At 51.0% G+C, this 16540-nt stretch overlaps 2 protein-coding genes across 5 annotated transcripts in view; both read left to right on the top strand.

The window, feature by feature from the left end:
- The window catches only part of MSANTD2 (Myb/SANT DNA binding domain containing 2), a 29001-nt gene extending 25472 nt beyond the window's left edge, over positions 1–3529 (top strand). For 3 of the 4 annotated variants that reach the window (XM_079929126.1, XM_079929122.1, XM_079929123.1), the window contains exon 4: positions 1844–3529. In XM_079929126.1, coding sequence (XP_079785252.1) covers positions 1844–2696 — 853 coding nt within the window. In that variant the 3' untranslated portion in view covers positions 2697–3529. The remainder of the gene's footprint in view (positions 1–1843) is intronic. The other variant, XM_079929125.1, reaches the window with a different exon arrangement.
- Positions 3530–7379: 3850 nt separating this feature from the next.
- LOC307190936 (endothelial cell-selective adhesion molecule-like) lies at positions 7380–15655 on the top strand. Its single transcript, XM_079930450.1, has 7 exons — positions 7380–7592; positions 10998–11194; positions 12258–12459; positions 12628–12783; positions 14062–14184; positions 14469–14595; positions 14815–15655. The coding sequence occupies exons 1-7, from the start codon at positions 7523–7525 to the stop codon at positions 15128–15130; spliced, it is 1191 nt and encodes a 396-aa protein (XP_079786576.1). The 5' UTR covers positions 7380–7522; the 3' UTR covers positions 15131–15655.
- The last annotated feature ends 885 nt before the right edge of the window (positions 15656–16540 follow it).

Raw genomic sequence — 16540 nt, 5'->3', positions numbered from 1 at the left:
TGTTCCTTATTGATGATTTAGGGCTATGACAGTGCTGAATAAAATAACTTCATTTGGGCACGGGATCTTTTCACTCTGGGTTTAGGTGGGATTAGCCTGAACTAGCTGATATAGCCTGTAGTCAGATACACCATCCTTCACCCACGAAGAAGAGTCACCACTTATTTATCAAACACCTACTGTATGTCAGGCATAGGAGTACAGCAGTGAGCAAAACAGACAAAAAGCTCTGCTGTCCATCCCACCTCCTGAGCCGAGTCCTCCTTGAGATCAGTGAAATATTTTAAAAGAGGACAGGAAGAATGGTAGCTATGAAAGATAATTTTTCTTTAAAGCATTGACCCATGCAGAAACATGGTCCTATGTCTTAGCCTCACAAGCACCACAATCTAAATATTAGAAAAGTGATCGAGTGCCTTTGTGTACTCTGAGAAGAGAAGCAATCTCCAGAAATGCAGTGATTTCATCCTGATGGCCACTTAGATACTTGAGTAGCTTTCAAGACAAACTAAAGTGTGGAGGATAAGTCCAGGGCGGTCTTTGGTTCAAGAAGCAACTGATAACAAAACATTAGCTCTTTGCCATCTTGAAAAGAAAATCAAGGAAAGTAAGAGAGAATGACTATGTGGAAGGTTCCCCAGTTTGTTCCAAAAGCTCTTCCAGAAGGTATGAGCATTTAAGAATAAAGTTTCCAGGATCTGTCGCCTTCCAAGAAGCTGTTAGCAAACCACCATTACACCCTCTTTTCTTGCCTGTGTTTGATTGTATGTGAGTGTGGTAGTTGAGTATTTTTGTAGCTTAAACCTGTGATTGATGTCGAGTGTAATTGTTTGTTGCTAAGTTGATACTTAACAAACCTCAGTCTTCCAACATCAAAGTTGTACCCTACCTGAGAAATATCCTCATATAAATGTACAAATCATCATGAAGTATCCGTTGGAATTACATGAATTAAGCAGCACGTGAAACAAGAATTTCCCTGTACTTTGTCTTCTGTTAACTGTCCAAATCAAAATTGAAATAATTTCTATACTTTTGCTTCCCTTTATAAAATATATTTTAGAAAAATCTCAATTCATTATCTGGAATTTTTTTTCTCTTAAAACTGAAGCTTAATAATGGAACTTTTTCATCTGAATTCTCAGATCTTAATTCTGTGCTAAACTGACAGTTGTTTTAAATTTGAGAATAGTAATGTATTTCAGACAAATAGAAGAAAATGTCCTTTTTTCATGTTTTTGTATCAGATCAATAGTCATAATCAGTTGTATCTTTTCCTATGGCCAGCATGTATGGGCCAAACTTATTGAACTTTCAGAATTTCCAAGTTAGAAATTAATGTGTTCATTCTTTTAAGTGATACCTACTGGTTACTTTTCTGAATACAGCATCCTTCACCTGCTTTTGGTAGTTAGGTCTGAAGGTCATCATATGCACTATACTAGCCACTTTAAAAAGTACATGATCCTTGGTTTCTGAAATCCTAGGGTCTTATGTATCAATAGTTACTAAGTGGAATACAGCCAGACTTTAGAAGTAATGGAAAGCAGTTTTTCACTAGTTCCTAGGAACTTCCTAAGGGTGAGCATGTCTCAGATTTTAATACTATGATTATCTAGACTTGCACAGTCCAATATGGTAGCCACTAGTCACCTATGGCTATTTAAATGTAATTTAAAATTAATTAAAAACTTAATACCTCACTCACACTAGCCACATCTTAAGTGCAATGGCTAACATATTGGACAGCACAGACACAGGACATTTCCACCATTGCAGAAACTTCTACTGGACAGTGCTCATCTAGACACCTGAAGAATCTGACTTTCATTTCTCTTTCCAGGAAAAGAGACATCATGCAGAATATCATACAGATTTTGGAATCAGTACAGTTGAAATGGGAACTGTTTCAGAGCTGGACAGACTTTTCAAGGCTTCATCTCTCTAATAAACTGGCCATTTTTGGAATTGGTTATAACACCCGTTGGAAAGAGGATATCCGTTACCATTATGCTGAGATCAGCTCCCAGGTGCCCCTTGGCAAGCGACTCCGGGAGTACTTCAATTCTGAGAAGCCTGAGGGACGGATCATCATGACCCGAGTGCAGAAAATGAACTGGAAAAACGTTTACTACAAGTTTTTGGAGATCACTATTAGTGAAGCGCGGTGCCTGGAGCTGCACATGGAAGTTGACTGGATACCCATTGCCCACTCCAAACCAACCGGTGGGAACGTTGTTCAGTATTTATTGCCGGGAGGCATTCCCAAAAGCCCAGGCCTTTATGCCATTGGCTACGAAGAGTGTATTGAGAGGCCCCCCTCGCCCCATGTGGAGCGACATTCCGTGGACCCAGGAAAGGAGGGCCGGGTTGACTTGGAAACCCTTTCAGCACAAGCCTCACTACAGGTGGAAATAGAACCTACCCGAATTATCTATTGCTACCTCGGGATCGCTGAGGTCAGGACTCTGCAGCAATGCTTATTTTTACATTTCCAAGCAAATACCAAAACCTTCAGCAAAGATTGGGTCGGTATTAATGGGTTCTTGTCTCAGAACTGTATTGTGGATCCTGGCGTTTCCCCCAAATCCATCTATATCAAATTTGTAGAAGTAGAGAGGGATTTTCTTTCCGCTGGCTCTTTAGTTGAGTGCCTGGAAAAAGCCATTGGCTACCCCTTAAAATTTAACAACTGAATGTCATCCTTCATAAGGATTTGGGCTCTTACCTCTCTCTTCTCTACTCACATCCTGTTACCCAGACTGTCCCTCATCCGGATGCTGCCATCAGACTTCATGGAAACTCTTTCCACGATCGGGCCAGTACAACTAAGAAATCATAGTAGACTTTGGGCAGAAAAAACAGACCTCACCTGAAAATGCTCATTTTGAGCCAGCAAGCTATACAGCGGACTTGCATGGTGGGTCAGTTGTTTCTTTTTTAAAAACAAAAATCAATTTTTAAATGGATTTTAGAGCCCTGATGTAAACAAATGTAGGTACATTCCATATTGGACAAAACTTATACTTTGAGTTTCATATGAAATTGAAAAATTGTATTTTTTTCACGATGTTTCATTTTTACACATCTCTATGTCTCTATATAAGTATTATTTACAACCTTGAATAAATAAGCAATAGATAATGGCAAGTTAAATCTTGAGTCACAGTAAATAAGACTGTTTTTCAATATTACCCTTAGCTACTATTGTATATAATTTAGAGTTTCATTTTTTTCACCAGTCAAGTGTTTTGCTATTCCCAATCAGTGTTGCCTGCAAAGACCTTTGTTTCTGTGATGTACCAACTTTATGGTTGTGCTGCCATTTAAACTTTTTTTAAAAAAATCATTAAAGTAATTCCTGGCCTCTTGGCGTACTAGTGGAGCTTTTTGTAGCAGAGTGTGGTCGCACTGGCAGTGGGACTGTGCTCTGACTTTACTGCTAGGGATGAACACAACAGAGTAGGGCAGCTTCACTTCCTTTCACTCTCTGTACCCCACTGACCAATGTCATTATCTCTTGTCAGAGTAACAAAGGTCATTGGACATTTCATTTTGTGCTACTTTTTAAAAAGCTACAAAAGGATATTCCTTTCGGCCCTACGTACATGAATTTGTAAGAGACTCTCATTCCTCATCTTTACACTCAGTAATCAGGGGCAGCTCACTCAGGAACACAGGTGGAGAATTGATGTCATCATGCTTCCTGTAAAAAAGGAGGGAAGATCTAATAGAAACATCCAAACAAAAATTTTAGGTGATCCATAGGATAGGAAACTGTAAGGTATCAGTCCATTAGGAGGGTAACTATCACATTTAGATCTTTCAGTGATTTCTGTGGGTCAACTAGCACTCCAGTTGGAGGTTAGTACTCTTGGCTAAGAACTACCTTACTAGTGGAGTAGTCAAGGGTCACTTTGGTCTCATGACAGGGACTTGTTAGATTGGTTATTTATCTTTAATGATTCCCCCAGCATCTCTCGGGTACTCTACTTTAAATGGACTGCAAATCCAGGTAAGAGCTATAATTCTCCCCGTTTTTCTGTACTATTGAAGATAAAATTGCATATTGATTTAAAAAATGTTCTTTCCTGCAACCTGAGTTGTCTTAAATCAGTGGTTTTTCTCATTCTGACACCTCTTGGTTGGTTGATGCTTATTTATTTTTCTAGTGACTAGAGAGCTTATAACCAATGGGATGACTTTCATTAATGTCATTTGAGTCTAGGTTTATGGAGTTGGCTGTTTCCTGATGTGAGCTGCTAAAAGTGGGTGCTAGTTCATGGAGAGTATAAATAAATATCCTGGAATATTTGAGTGCAGCACCTCTTCTGCCTGGGCACAGGCTGTAGGTATGGGCTTTAGGAAATTCTCATGAGTTTGCTCTTCTTTGGAACTTGGAATTATAGTCCTAAAGGCCAAGGCTTCATTGACCATTTTGTAGCAATAATCTCATAATATTAGTGCCAAGTGCTGCAGGAAAAAGCATTATCACCAGGAGTAGTACATGGCATCCCCCAAACTTTGCCACTGATCAGCCCTAAAACTAACATTATGCTTCATTCATTTCTTCCCCCTATCCCGCTTTTCACTGCTGTTAGTTACTTAGCAGGGGCAGAACATTTGGGAACATTTAGTGAGGATGTCTGAGATCTACCTAACGTTACTGAGAATAGGGCGTTGCTGGACCACTGTGAGCAGCACAGAGTGTATGGCAAAGCCTGATCCAATATGTGTTTTCACCATGTGGCTTGGGATGGGTGGGGGGTAGGGGCAAGAGGACAAAGCTGGGCACTGGAAAATGGCGACTTGGAAAGAAAGTACCTTCCTGATACTGAATATCCATTCTCTTTGGCCAGGACAATCTAGAAAAGAGGACAGCAGGGTGTCAGATAACTATATGAGCATTTCTAAAAACAAAAAGACTATTTAGACCTTAATGAAGCCTTATAACTGATTCCAGGAGGATGGAGACACTACATTCAAATGTAAGAATCAGCATTAAAAAATACTGTAGAGATAAAAGATGAGGTATGACTGGGAGAAACACTAGTGAGCTGCAAGTCTCTTAACATATGAAACTATGAACTTAGCTCTTGCACACAACCTGTTTATTCAGGTCACTCACAGATCTTCCGCACTAACCTTCCCATTTTACACAAGGGTAGAGAGCAATGTTCACCCTAAACAACTTCTCAGTAAAAACTTCCAGAAAGTAATAGAACTGCTCTGCTAACTTCTACCACTTGACTGCCTCAGGGTCAGCAGAAAAGAAGTGGCTGGAGTAGGAGATAGTATAGAAAATTCTTTGATTGGGTGAGAGCAGTGGAAGAGTCCTGAAGGGACTGGCACTGCCTACAAATCTTTATTTGTATCTTTACTTCTGATGTTGTAAATTATCTGGGGCGCAAATTCTGGAATGTTAGCTACTGAGAGTGAATGTTGAGGCCCCCTCCCTGCCTTACGTAGCACTTGATAGGGATGAGCACAGCCTCTGTAATCAGATGCTTTGGTGCTCCTGGGATACAACCAAGAGCACTGTACTGCTGTTTTTGGAAGGAATTACTTATTTGGGGTAACCTAGGCCTGACCTGGAAATAAAGGAGGGATGTTTACAAGAGGTGCTTTGCAGTGAAGACCAAAGTAAAAAAAAAAAAGAAAAAAGTGTGTGATAGACTAGACAAACCAAACCAACAGCACCCTCCCCCCATATATATATACACACACACACACACACACACACACACACACACACACACACACAATCTACTTGACAATTCCAAGTTTGTAGGTCCCTGTGTAAGGATATGAGACTAGCAGTTACCTATTCCTGTTGCCTTTGCTGTCACTGAGCCGCCAAATACTAGATTCCAGGGATTGCATGAGCGGTCTAGTGTTTGCATAGCCATTTCTCAAAGCCACTGCATGGCAGGTATTTAAAGAGCAGCCAGGCAGGTCACACTAGGAAGAAGCAGCTGAGAGGGTCTACGGGGCGCTGTGTAGAAAAAGACCTTGGGCAGCGCAGGCTCAAAGACCACATTCAGTGTTAAAACAGAGCAGGGCCGTGTGGAGTAAATGGAATCCAGGAGGCCTGGCTGCTTTTCTATCCAGTCAACTGTCACCTAGAGCAGGCAGCGCCAGGGATTCGTTGTTATGCTTTCTGTCCTCGGTGACCTTTGCTCTGTGGTTGAGCCGTGCCGGGATGTTTGAAGCATCTTTATTTTGGCTGTCCGACCGAGAAGCCAGAACGGGTGCGTGCCCTTCTGTAAGAGAGCTGCGGCCGCCAGAGGGCGCAGAGGTGCCTGTGACCGGCTGGCGCGGGGAGGGACGGTTAAATTAAATTTCACCCCGAACATGATCTAGTCCCGGGAATTAAAGGATCAGAGCGGGCCTGAGGAGGGATGGGAGGCAGCGAAGACATGGGGATAAATAAATGGAGGGACTTGGTCCAGTCTACCTTCCCGCAGCTGCCCCCTCCTCCCCAGTTTGCATAAGGCAAAAAGCCTTTATGAGTTAAGCGGGGAACCGGGATCTTGTTTCCTCAGTTTCCTGCTCAGCTCCTGGGGTTTCCTTGCGCCAGTCACCTCCCTGCTCGGGTTTGCGGCGCAAGCTCCGGGTGACCCTCGGGCCTTGGTTTTAGGGAGTCTCCGAGAACCTGCTGAGAGGCCCCGTCTTCTCCGGTCACAGGTGAACACGGTCCTCGGGTCCGCCGCCTGCGCATCCTCCACCGCAGCCTCGGGGCCACGCGGCACGTGCAGGGGTGGGCGTGGCCGCCTCCCTTCCTGAGCCTCTCTCCCTGCCCGCTCCCGCGGCCCAACCCGCCCCTGGCCCTGGGAAATTGGTAGTTTCGGGCAGCAGAACCGGGCCCGCGCGGCCGGCACTCTGGACCTTTCCTGCCGCCTCAAGCCCCACACTGCGGAGCCCCAGTGGCCCCGGGAAAACGCGGCTCCCCTCCTCCCCGCTTAGGCTGAGAACGCGTTACCCCCAAGCTCGGAGCCGGTTGGTCGGGCGGGAGCCCCGGCCGCTTAGGGTGTCGGGTACGGGTGGCCCCTAGACGTCGGATAATCCCCAAACCTCCCTTCCTTCCTGGCCCTCCTTCCTACCCCACTTAGCGGAGGGGGAAGGCTATGGCGTAGTCTGAGAGTTAGCGCTCTTGTCTTCTGCCCTTGCCCCCGGCCGGCTGTGAGGGCGCCACGACTCACCCGACCCCACCCTGCGTCCTGACTCGGTGGAGGCCGCGGGAGCCGGCCGTCGGAGCGCGAGGAGCGTCCCCCTGCGGCGGGTCACCCTCGAGCCCCGCCCGCGAGGACGGCGACCTCTCCGCCCCCTCGAATGCCCCGCCCCCAGTCCCCGTCGGTCCCCACCCCACCATCGGCACACGCACGCAGACTCTGGCCAGAGCCGCCCTTGGTGTCAGTGGCCCGGCTCCCGCCTCCGCTCCGGCTGTCGTGCGGCCCCAGCACCTGTCGCTTGGTGTGTCCCGGAGCCGGCGACCCTGACTCCGTCGGGGCCAGGGAAGGCCATGGTTTCCCTGCCCGGGTCCCCTGCGACCAGCTTGCTGCGGGTTTTGTTCCTGGGGCTGACTGCTCTCGGTGAGTGAAACCCTGGACCTGGAGGGGACATGAGATGGGAGAGATGGGGTGAATCCGACCCTGAGGGAGGTGCTTTTGGGCACTGATGAGGAACTGGGTGGGACAGGACTCCCGTCTCTGACTCTTTCCCTCCCCGCCCTTATACTTCCCCCCACTTGTGTCCCTGCTGCGTTGGGGAACAGCTCCCACTTCGGGTGCGGTGTGTTTGTGGTCGGCGAGAGGGTTAGGGCACTGCCTGGGGTGAGTTGTTGGAACCATTCCTCACCCCCACTCCCCACCTCCACCCAGCAGAGCCGGATGAGCTGAGCTGCTGGATGAGACACTGGCTAAAGAGCTTAAGGACTTAACTCCAGCCCCCCTCCCGACCCCCACCCCACCACAAACTGATGTGCAAGAGCCCCTGGGGAATTCCCTGGTTCCCGGGCTTGACACACGCACTTCACCTCAATTCCCCAGCCCAGATCCTCCCACTTGCCCCCTCCTCCTGCTTCCTGGCCTGGGAATCAAGGGAGGTGCCCCCAAAGCACGACCGTGAGGTCATTTGGGACACAGGAAATGGAGGAGGGCTTTGAATGCCTAGAGGAGCAGAATTGTGACCCCCCCCAAGAGGTCCACCACCCCCATTGGCTCCTAGAGCCAAAAGGACAAAGGAAATAGAGAAGAGGGCCTTTGAGTCAGAGAGGAAGGGCCCCTCCTTGGAGCAAGTGCTTGAGGAGTGTTTGAAGGGCTCCAGGAGCGCCCAGGAGCTGGGGTGGCCCAGTGCAATATCTGGGAGCAAAGGACCCACAGGAACTAAGCTCATTATAAGCTGTTTCACATGCTGCCTCCCAGGCTTTCTTGCCATCTTTCTTCAAGGATCCCGAATGAGGGTGAAGGGTGGGTTTGTCCAGGTCAGCTTTAACTCCTCATTTCTCTCAGGTTGGAAGTCGCCAGGGCAAGTAAGACTTGGAAAGATGTAGAGTGAAATTCAACCACAGTGACGGGGCCCACCTAACTTTTACCCGTGTCTCCTTTAGCCCGGTCTGTGCTGCAAGGGTGTTGGGGCATGAAGTATTAGGGTCCCCAGACAAAGTGGGGTTCAAGACCAGACCACCAGCCCCTTGGTGAGGCTGCTCCAGGATCCCTTGACTTCTCAGGCCCTCTGTCCCAGCTTCAACATCAACACTTCTTTCCCTTCTGTATTCTACCCCCAACTTCCCCATCCCCCTTCCTGCTGGGGATCTCTGAAGAAAGGGAGAAAAATTCAAGTTAGCAGCTAGGGTGTCTCAGGCAGCTCTCCGGCAACCCGTCCTCTTTCTATCCTAACTCTGAGCCTCAGATTTCATACTGAAGACCCAGGCTTCAGCATCCCTACCTGGCCACCCCGGGGGGCCACTGAGGGTTAAATGGCCCTCGGGATGGTCAGCACTTTGGGTGGCACAGGCTCTATTGGGCTCTGCCCGACAGGGTTCTCCGCCGAGGCCCTTCTGCTCCCTTGCTCCTCGGTGGCTCAGCGATGCTGCCCCTGGGGCGTGAGAAGCCCGCGGGGGGAGTTTCTCAGAGAAAGAGGGAGACTAAAAATAGTAGCCCTGGGGAGCAGGCCCATTTTCCTTCTCCTGCGCTCTAGCCTGCCCCACGCTCTGGTCTGGCGTGGGCCAGAAGGGTCCCTTTCCTGGGCGGCTCCCGTCTCCTTCACTCAGACCCAACCACCCCCTTTGCCTCTCCCTGTGGCTCCTGGGAGCAGAAAGGGCCGAAGAGTTGAGGGGCTTCTGCTCCAGCGGACGCCCCGGACCAGGGCAGCGAAGCCTGGGGCCCTCTCCAGCTCCTAGCTGGCCTTTGCCCAGACCCCAATGTGTCCGCATTACTATTGATTTACCACCCCTCTACCTTTGGCAAAGTGACCTCGTAAATGCAGGACCTGAGGGAGGTCGCGGGGGGCCCAGGGAGGAGGCGGCTCATCCCTCTCCCGGGACCCTGGCTGCTTTCTGGCGGGAACTGTGTCTGGCCGCTGGGGGTGAGCGGCAGAAAGGCTGGGCCAGAGCCTGCACCACCCGTAGGCCTCTCCGCGTCCCAGCCGGCGGGCTGGTCCTGAGCGGGTGTCAGGCTCCTTGAGGCAGAGGTTGTTTTTGCCTGAGAGCCTCCGGTCCAGCGGCGCCCTTCTCATTGTCTTCTGGCTTATCACCGGGCACAAGTTTCCTGCTTGGCCCACAGGGACCTGCCAGGAAATGGGGAGGGGGGGGGCTAAGAAGGCCAAGGAATCGGGCTGGGGGTTCTGTAAAGACACGCAGCCAGGAAGCCATGGGGGCGGTGTGCATCCTGGCCGGATCCACTCCTGGGCCCTTAGAGGCCTTCAGCCGGCCTCTAGCAGGGTGGAGAGCCGGACCCGGGCGCGGCCGCTGTCCGAGCGGTGGCCCCCTGATCACCACGTGGAGGTGGCATCTCAGACTCCAGGGCAGAGTGTTGAGGCCGAGGACTCAGGGCCTCAGTGAGAGCAGGGCTTAGGAACTAGGGCGGCCAACATCCTCAGGCCTGGCCACGGACAAGCCCAAGCTTATTCCCCCAAAGGGCTTTTGACTGGCTGCTCCGTTGCCTCTCCAGAGGGCAATAAGTGAGTGTTCCTGGGCGCCATGATGCAAGCTTTGATTCGACAGCCCCCTCCTTGAAACCAACACCCCAGGCCACCTCCTGAAGGTCAGTCACAGGCAGAGGCAAGCTCTGTACTTGATTGCTTTGTACTTGATTGTCAGGGGACCTTCATTCTCCTCTAGCTCTGCCAGGATTCCCTGCGACCCGCCCAGATCCCCTGGGCCCCAAAAGGGCCCTTGGGAACTTTCCTGGGGAAGCCCACGTGTGGGAACCTAGCGGGAGGCCGAGGAGCACGGGCAGTCACTGGGCCGGGTTAGGCGCTGGGCCACTCCAGATTCCCTGGCTCGGAGTAGTTCAGAAGGAGCCGCGGAGTTAATCGGTAACCGATTAACCGTCCCACCCCCCACCCCCCGCACATCTGTTTGAGAACGCAGGAGATGGGAACGCTCTTGATCCCGACCGGCGCCTTTCCGCCCAGGAAAATTGGGGGAGCAAGTGGCCTACGTAGAGTGTAGATAAAAAGTATTAACTCTTCCCTTCCTCTTGGATGTCTTTCCCTTCTCGCTGGAAATCTCCCCTCCTCCTCTTGGTGCGCGGAAATCTGTGCCTCTGGGTACAAATAAATGCGTAGACACAGGTCCCTATCCCTGCTGCAAGCCAGCGGGCTGAGGTTGGGGAGAAGAAGCGCTGATGAAATTGACAATGGGATCCCAGGCCAGCGGGCCCTGGGCAGTCTTCGAGGTCTACGGTGGCGGGACCCCGCGAGGTTCGTCCTCTCCTGCCGCCGCGCTGAGCTGGGTCCTTGGGCTCCGCGCTCACCCTCCTCGCTCTCATCCCCAGCGCCCTCCTCGCGGGCCCAAGTGGAGCTGCACGTGCCCGCCGGCCTCACCAAGTTGCGGGCGGTAGAGGGAGAGGAAGTGGTGCTCCCGGCGTGGTACACCCTGCAAGGGGACCAAGCTTCGACCAAGCCCAAGCCTTGGGAGGTGCCCACCGTGATATGGTTCTTACTGGAAGGGAAGAATATGAATATGAGCCAGGTGAGGGAAATCGTCTCGGCCGGAGGCTCGCTACGCCGGAGGTGGGGCGGGGCCGGGGGCGGGGTGGGGAGCAGGGAAGAGCGGGCAACGGTGGGAGGGGTGGCCAGGGGATGGCTGACTCGAAGGAGTGTCAGGGAAAAGCAAGGTCCACCTCACCGGTTCAATTTTTGTTTTGATATTGGAGGCTTCCCCAAAGAATTCTCCTTTTCCCAGGTTTCCCTAGAACTCGAGCACACCAAACACTGACAAGTGGAGAAGCAATTTACTTTGCCGGGCAAGGGGGAAAGTGAGGATTGAGGGTATAGGAAACAGGAAGGGTTAGAGCATGTATCACACAACTTTTAAAAGTTGAGCATCTTCCTGCTTTCACATTATCTGTGCTTTGGACATTGTCACAGGCCGCTTCTCTTTCCAAATGATTATCTGTCCCGCGGCTCCCATATAACCTCCTTGAGAGGCAAGGGTACATGTCCTCCTACAATCTCTCACCTATCTTCCTTCCTGACATCAGACGACGACTCAGAGGCAAATTTACCCAGAAGCCAAGGAAACGTCATTTTCAGAGCTGCTTATTTGCCGGACTCCTTGCAAGGTCCTAGAAAGTGTGTTCAGGAGGTCATTTGATAAGTAGGGGGTATGTATGAAAGAAACTTAGATTGCAGGGGTAGGGCATGGGCTTATACACTGGGGGGGGGGGGTGGGGATCTTCAAGAAAAATTAAAAGGATATTTTTTCTCTTGGCTCTACCCCTGCAGTCTAAGTTTCTTTCATACATTACCCCCTATTTACATTATCCCTCAACCATTTTACCACTTTCTAAACACCCCAAGTGGGAGATGAAGAGACAGCACCCAGGGGAACAGGACCTGTTCTGGTGCAGAGCACCCGGGTTGGTGAGACGGTAGCTAGAGAGACAGGGGTGAATGGAGAACTAGTAGAGGTTAGAGGGGGTGGTGCAGGTGAGGGGCATTTGAAGACCCCCAGTTTGGGGGAGGGGGACTAGCTGAGCCCTGGGCACAGAGCAGACAAGTAATAATGGGGAGGTGTGACGCCCGCCCACCAGGTGTTGGCGCACATCAGTGGGGTCACATCAAGCAAACCTGGAGCATCCCTGGTCTACCCCATGCCCTCCCGGAATGTGTCACTGCGGCTGCAGGACCTCCAGGAGAAAGACTCCGGACCCTACCTCTGTTCTGTGAACTTGCAAGACAGTCAAGGCACTGTTCGAGGTCACAGCAGCAAGACTTTAGAACTCACTGTGCTGGGTAAGTGAGAGGCACCCGTGGGAGGTCGGGCAGGTCTCTCCCCCAAGCGACTGAGTGTGAAGGTTGGGGGAGGGGCAAACAGAGTGACGGGGGGTCCGTGTGTGGGAGCGGGGGAGGGGAGCCGCTGGCCCCCAGATGTGAGTTTTTAACCTGTCTCCCCTCCCCCAGTTCCTCCAGCTCCTCCATCCTGCCGCCTCCGGGGCGTGCCCCACGTGGGGACCAACGTGACCTTGAGCTGCCAGTCCCCAAGGAGTAAGCCCGCTGCCCAATACCAGTGGGTGCGGTCGCCCCCATCCTCCCAGGTCTTCTTTGCACCTGTTTTAGGTGAGGGAACTTCCGGAGACACTGAGGGTGCGGCTGGGGTAGAGGAAAGATGACGTACCAGAGGGGCCGGGGTGCCAGGGGAGTCAATGCTGAAAAGCACTGGCGGGGGTGGGGGGGGCGGGGGAGAGGCTGGAGAAAGAGGCCCTGCCAGGTGTCGGCACGTGCTGCAGACTTAGGTTACTCAAGAGGCGCTGGGGCTAGAAGATCTGCATTCACTAGGTGTGTGACTTTGTGACTCTGTTTCCTCATCTGTAAAATGGGGATATCAATAGCCCTGATTTGAACACACCAGCTATAAAAAACATTTGGGGGCAATTGGAACTTTTTTTTTCAATTTGACTGAGATAATCGATGGAACAATTTTAAAATGGAGTACTAGATGCTCTTGGAGAATTAGTCTTTTTTTTTTTTTTGGAGAATTAGTCTTAATTTATCAGGTGTGGTAATGGTCTTGTGGTTATGTAGGATACTGTCCTTCCTTATTTTTGGAGTTTCATGCTGAAGTATTTACTTTAAAATGTCTCAGAAGAAAGAGAAATGAAAGAAATATAGCAAAATGTTAGCAACTGTTGAATCTAGGTTGTGGGTATATGGATTTTTATTTCGTCCCTCTTTCTACTTTTCATTTGACCATTTTTATAATAAAAGTTTTAAAATTATTTTTACATAGAGCTTATCTCATAGGTTTGTTGTGAAACTTTTCTAAGTTAGTACATGTAAAGAGCTTAGTCTCTGGTGCAGAGTAAGCAGCCAATAAACTTTAACTGTTAAAATCATTAGATTACTTCATATATTCCTTTCAACACAATCAAGTAGGTCGTATTACCCCCATTTTACAGATGAAGAAATTGGGACCCAGAGATAGCAGGTCACTTTCTTAAAGTCAATTGACCAGTCTTCCCAAGGAGAAGACTGGTCAATTCTGGATCCTAGGTTTTCTAATTCCTCACTCAATGTCCTTTCTCTCTCACTCTCCGCCATTCAGAAATAAAAGTAAAAATTGGATTTTGGTTTTTCTGGGCATCACTTCCTCTTTAGCCTCCTTTCAGATATCACTTGGGGACACTGAGTGGTGGAAATGGAGAGGGGTATTGAGCCAGCAGTTAGGCAACTGGGAGCAGAACCCAGCACACTGGCTGTCACACCTCTCCCTTCCCTCAGGGAACGGATAGCCAGGGAGTCTGTCCCAGGGAGTCAAAGAGGACATTCCAGAGGAGGCGCAGGATGTTTTTTATGGGAAAGAGGATCCCTGGACTGACGGCTAAATTGTGTCCACAGATGCCATCCATGGGTCTTTAAACCTCAAAAACCTTTCTACTTCCATGTCTGGAGTGTATATCTGCAAGGCCCACAATGAGGTGGGCAGTGCCCAGTGCAATGTGACCCTGAAAGTGAGCACAGGTCAGTGAGGGGTAAGTGTGGTTAAGGAGAAGATTGGTCAATGGGGGGGTGGGGTGGGTTTGCAAGAGAGGGGAGGAGGCCTTTCATTATAACAGGACAAGGAGCTTGTCTTGGTCAAATGTTCATGCAGGTGCTTGGTCAGTGACCACTTTCTTCTTGACAGTCACCTTCTTCTTAACAAAGAGAGAAAATGTGTATGGTGGTGGTAGGGCAGTGGGGCAGTGGGGTTGGAAAGGGCCAGGGAATAAGCTGAGAGTCCCCCTCTGACGGCAAGGTTTTTCCAGGGCCTGAGGCTACGGTGGTTGCTGGAGCTGTCGTGGGCACCGTGGTTGGATTGGGGCTCCTGGTTGGGCTGGTCTTGTTGTACCAACGCCGGGGCAAGGCCCTAGAGGAGCCGGCCAACGATATCAAGTAAGTGTCCCCGGTCTGTGCCAAGATGAGGGCTCTCCTTGGGAATTCAGGCAGCTCTCATCTAACGGATGAGGTTGGGCGGTGGCTGAACCATCCTTCCTGTGGGCAGATTTTAAGGAGAGTTGAAGAAGAGGGGAGGCGAGAGTAAGACAAAGCACGTGGGAACTCTCCCCCTTCCCCCTTCCGGCTTCTGACCTCTTATCCTTCTTTGATGACTAGGGAGGACGCCATCGCTCCCAGGACCCTGCCCTGGCCCAAGGGCTCAGACACAATCTCCAAGAATGGGACCCTCTCCTCTGTTACCTCGGCACGAGCCCTTCGGCCACCCCAAGGCCCTCCCAGGCCTGGTGCATTGAGCCCCACACCCAGCCTCTCCAGTCAGGTCCTGCCCTCACCAAGGCTTCCCAGAACAGATGGGGCCCGCCCTCAGCCAATATCCCCCAGCGCTGGGGGGGTCTCTTCCTCTGCTCTGAGCCGCATGGGTGCTGTCCCTGTGATGGTTCCCGCCCGGAGTCAGGCTGGGTCTCTGGTGTGATGGCCCAGCCACTCGCTGGCTGGGCGTCCGGCTTCTCCTTCCTACAGGGGTCACCCCTAGCACAGAGGCCTGAGCCTTGGGAGGGTGGCCGCCTTCCAGACCTCTGGTCCTCTGCCCCCACCTTTCTTTACTATGGGCAAACTGAGTCTCAGTTAAGACCCAAACTTCGAGGAGGTAGAAGAAGAGGACGTGGACCTAGGATTAGGAAGGCCTCCGCCCTGGGCTCTCTGTAAGACTGCAGTGGGATGCTGCTGAGATTGCTACCTCTGCCTCTCACCCTCATCCCCCAGGGCCTGGTAGGGACTGCCAGTCAACCAGTCCTCCAGGCCCCCTTGGTCTGTACCCCGTCCCACCTAACCTCATCCTTCACTCCCCCTCCAGCTCCCAGCGTTAATATAACCTGTCCTGCTGGTTTGGTTGGGTTTTGTTGGGGCAGGGGATAAGGAAGATATTTTTTATACTAACTTGAAATGCATGGTTTTGTTTTGATTTTGCAAACTTCAATAAAGATACATTGTGTTTGTGTGGAAAGTGAGAGTCAAATCACCTTTTCAAGCTTGGAATTCCCAGGAGAAGCTGAGTCTCAGGATGATGCAAAAAGGACCCTGCCCAGGCGGTGGACCCAGAAGGGCTTCTCCGCACAGCCTCCAGCTTGGCTTGCTGGCTCGGGATAGCTCTTCTAGAGTCTTTAAAAGGGTCGTTTGCTGTCAGGCAGTGGTGCAGAGGCACAAAGAGCTTGGGGCTGGGAGACCCTCACTCACTCTGAGCAGCAAGGGGATAAAATTGGTGACTCTCTGCGGGAGCTTGAGCGCTCACAGCTCAGGTGTGCGTGCGCTTATCTCCTGTTTCCTCCTCAAGAGCAGAGGAGAAGAACCTGGCTTCTGCTCCTCTCCCAGACCACTGAATCCTTACCTGTCTTTTTGCCCGTCCAGCAGTGACCCCCCTCATACTGGGGGGGAGCCAGGCACAGGATGTGGTGGCGGTGTGTCCACCCCAGTCCTGCCACACCTTTTCCTACCAAGGGTAGGGGCTCCTCCAGACCTCAGTTTCTCTGCCCGTGAAATGGGGCGGCTCTGGGAGGGGGGAGGGCTTGTAGTTTCCACAGAGACTCCTGCCTCAGCAAGTGGTGATAAAGGTGCCAAAGAAGGGATCTCAGAGGAGTAACTGGAAGAGGGGCTGAGGGGCTCAGAAGGAGCAAGACTCTGAAGAGGGTGGTAGGGCCCTGGCCTGGGGCTCGAGCTCACAGTGTGAGACCCCAAAGTGGTGACGTCATTTGCCAGCTCCCAGGTTATCAGAATGCCTCCCTCTTCCTCCTGCGTCACTCTTTCCCTACAGAGCACCAGTTCTGATCTCTCTCCTGTCCTGAAGTACCCACCCCAGGCCCAGCCCTTTCCCCAGAGCCTGACTGCT

The sequence above is a fragment of the Stenella coeruleoalba genome (genome assembly GCF_951394435.1).
Source record: "Stenella coeruleoalba genome assembly, chromosome: 8".
NCBI classification, from domain to species: domain Eukaryota; kingdom Metazoa; phylum Chordata; class Mammalia; order Artiodactyla; family Delphinidae; genus Stenella; species Stenella coeruleoalba.
Note: the sequence above shows the minus strand (reverse complement) of the source record. Positions and strands in the feature narration are given on the sequence as shown.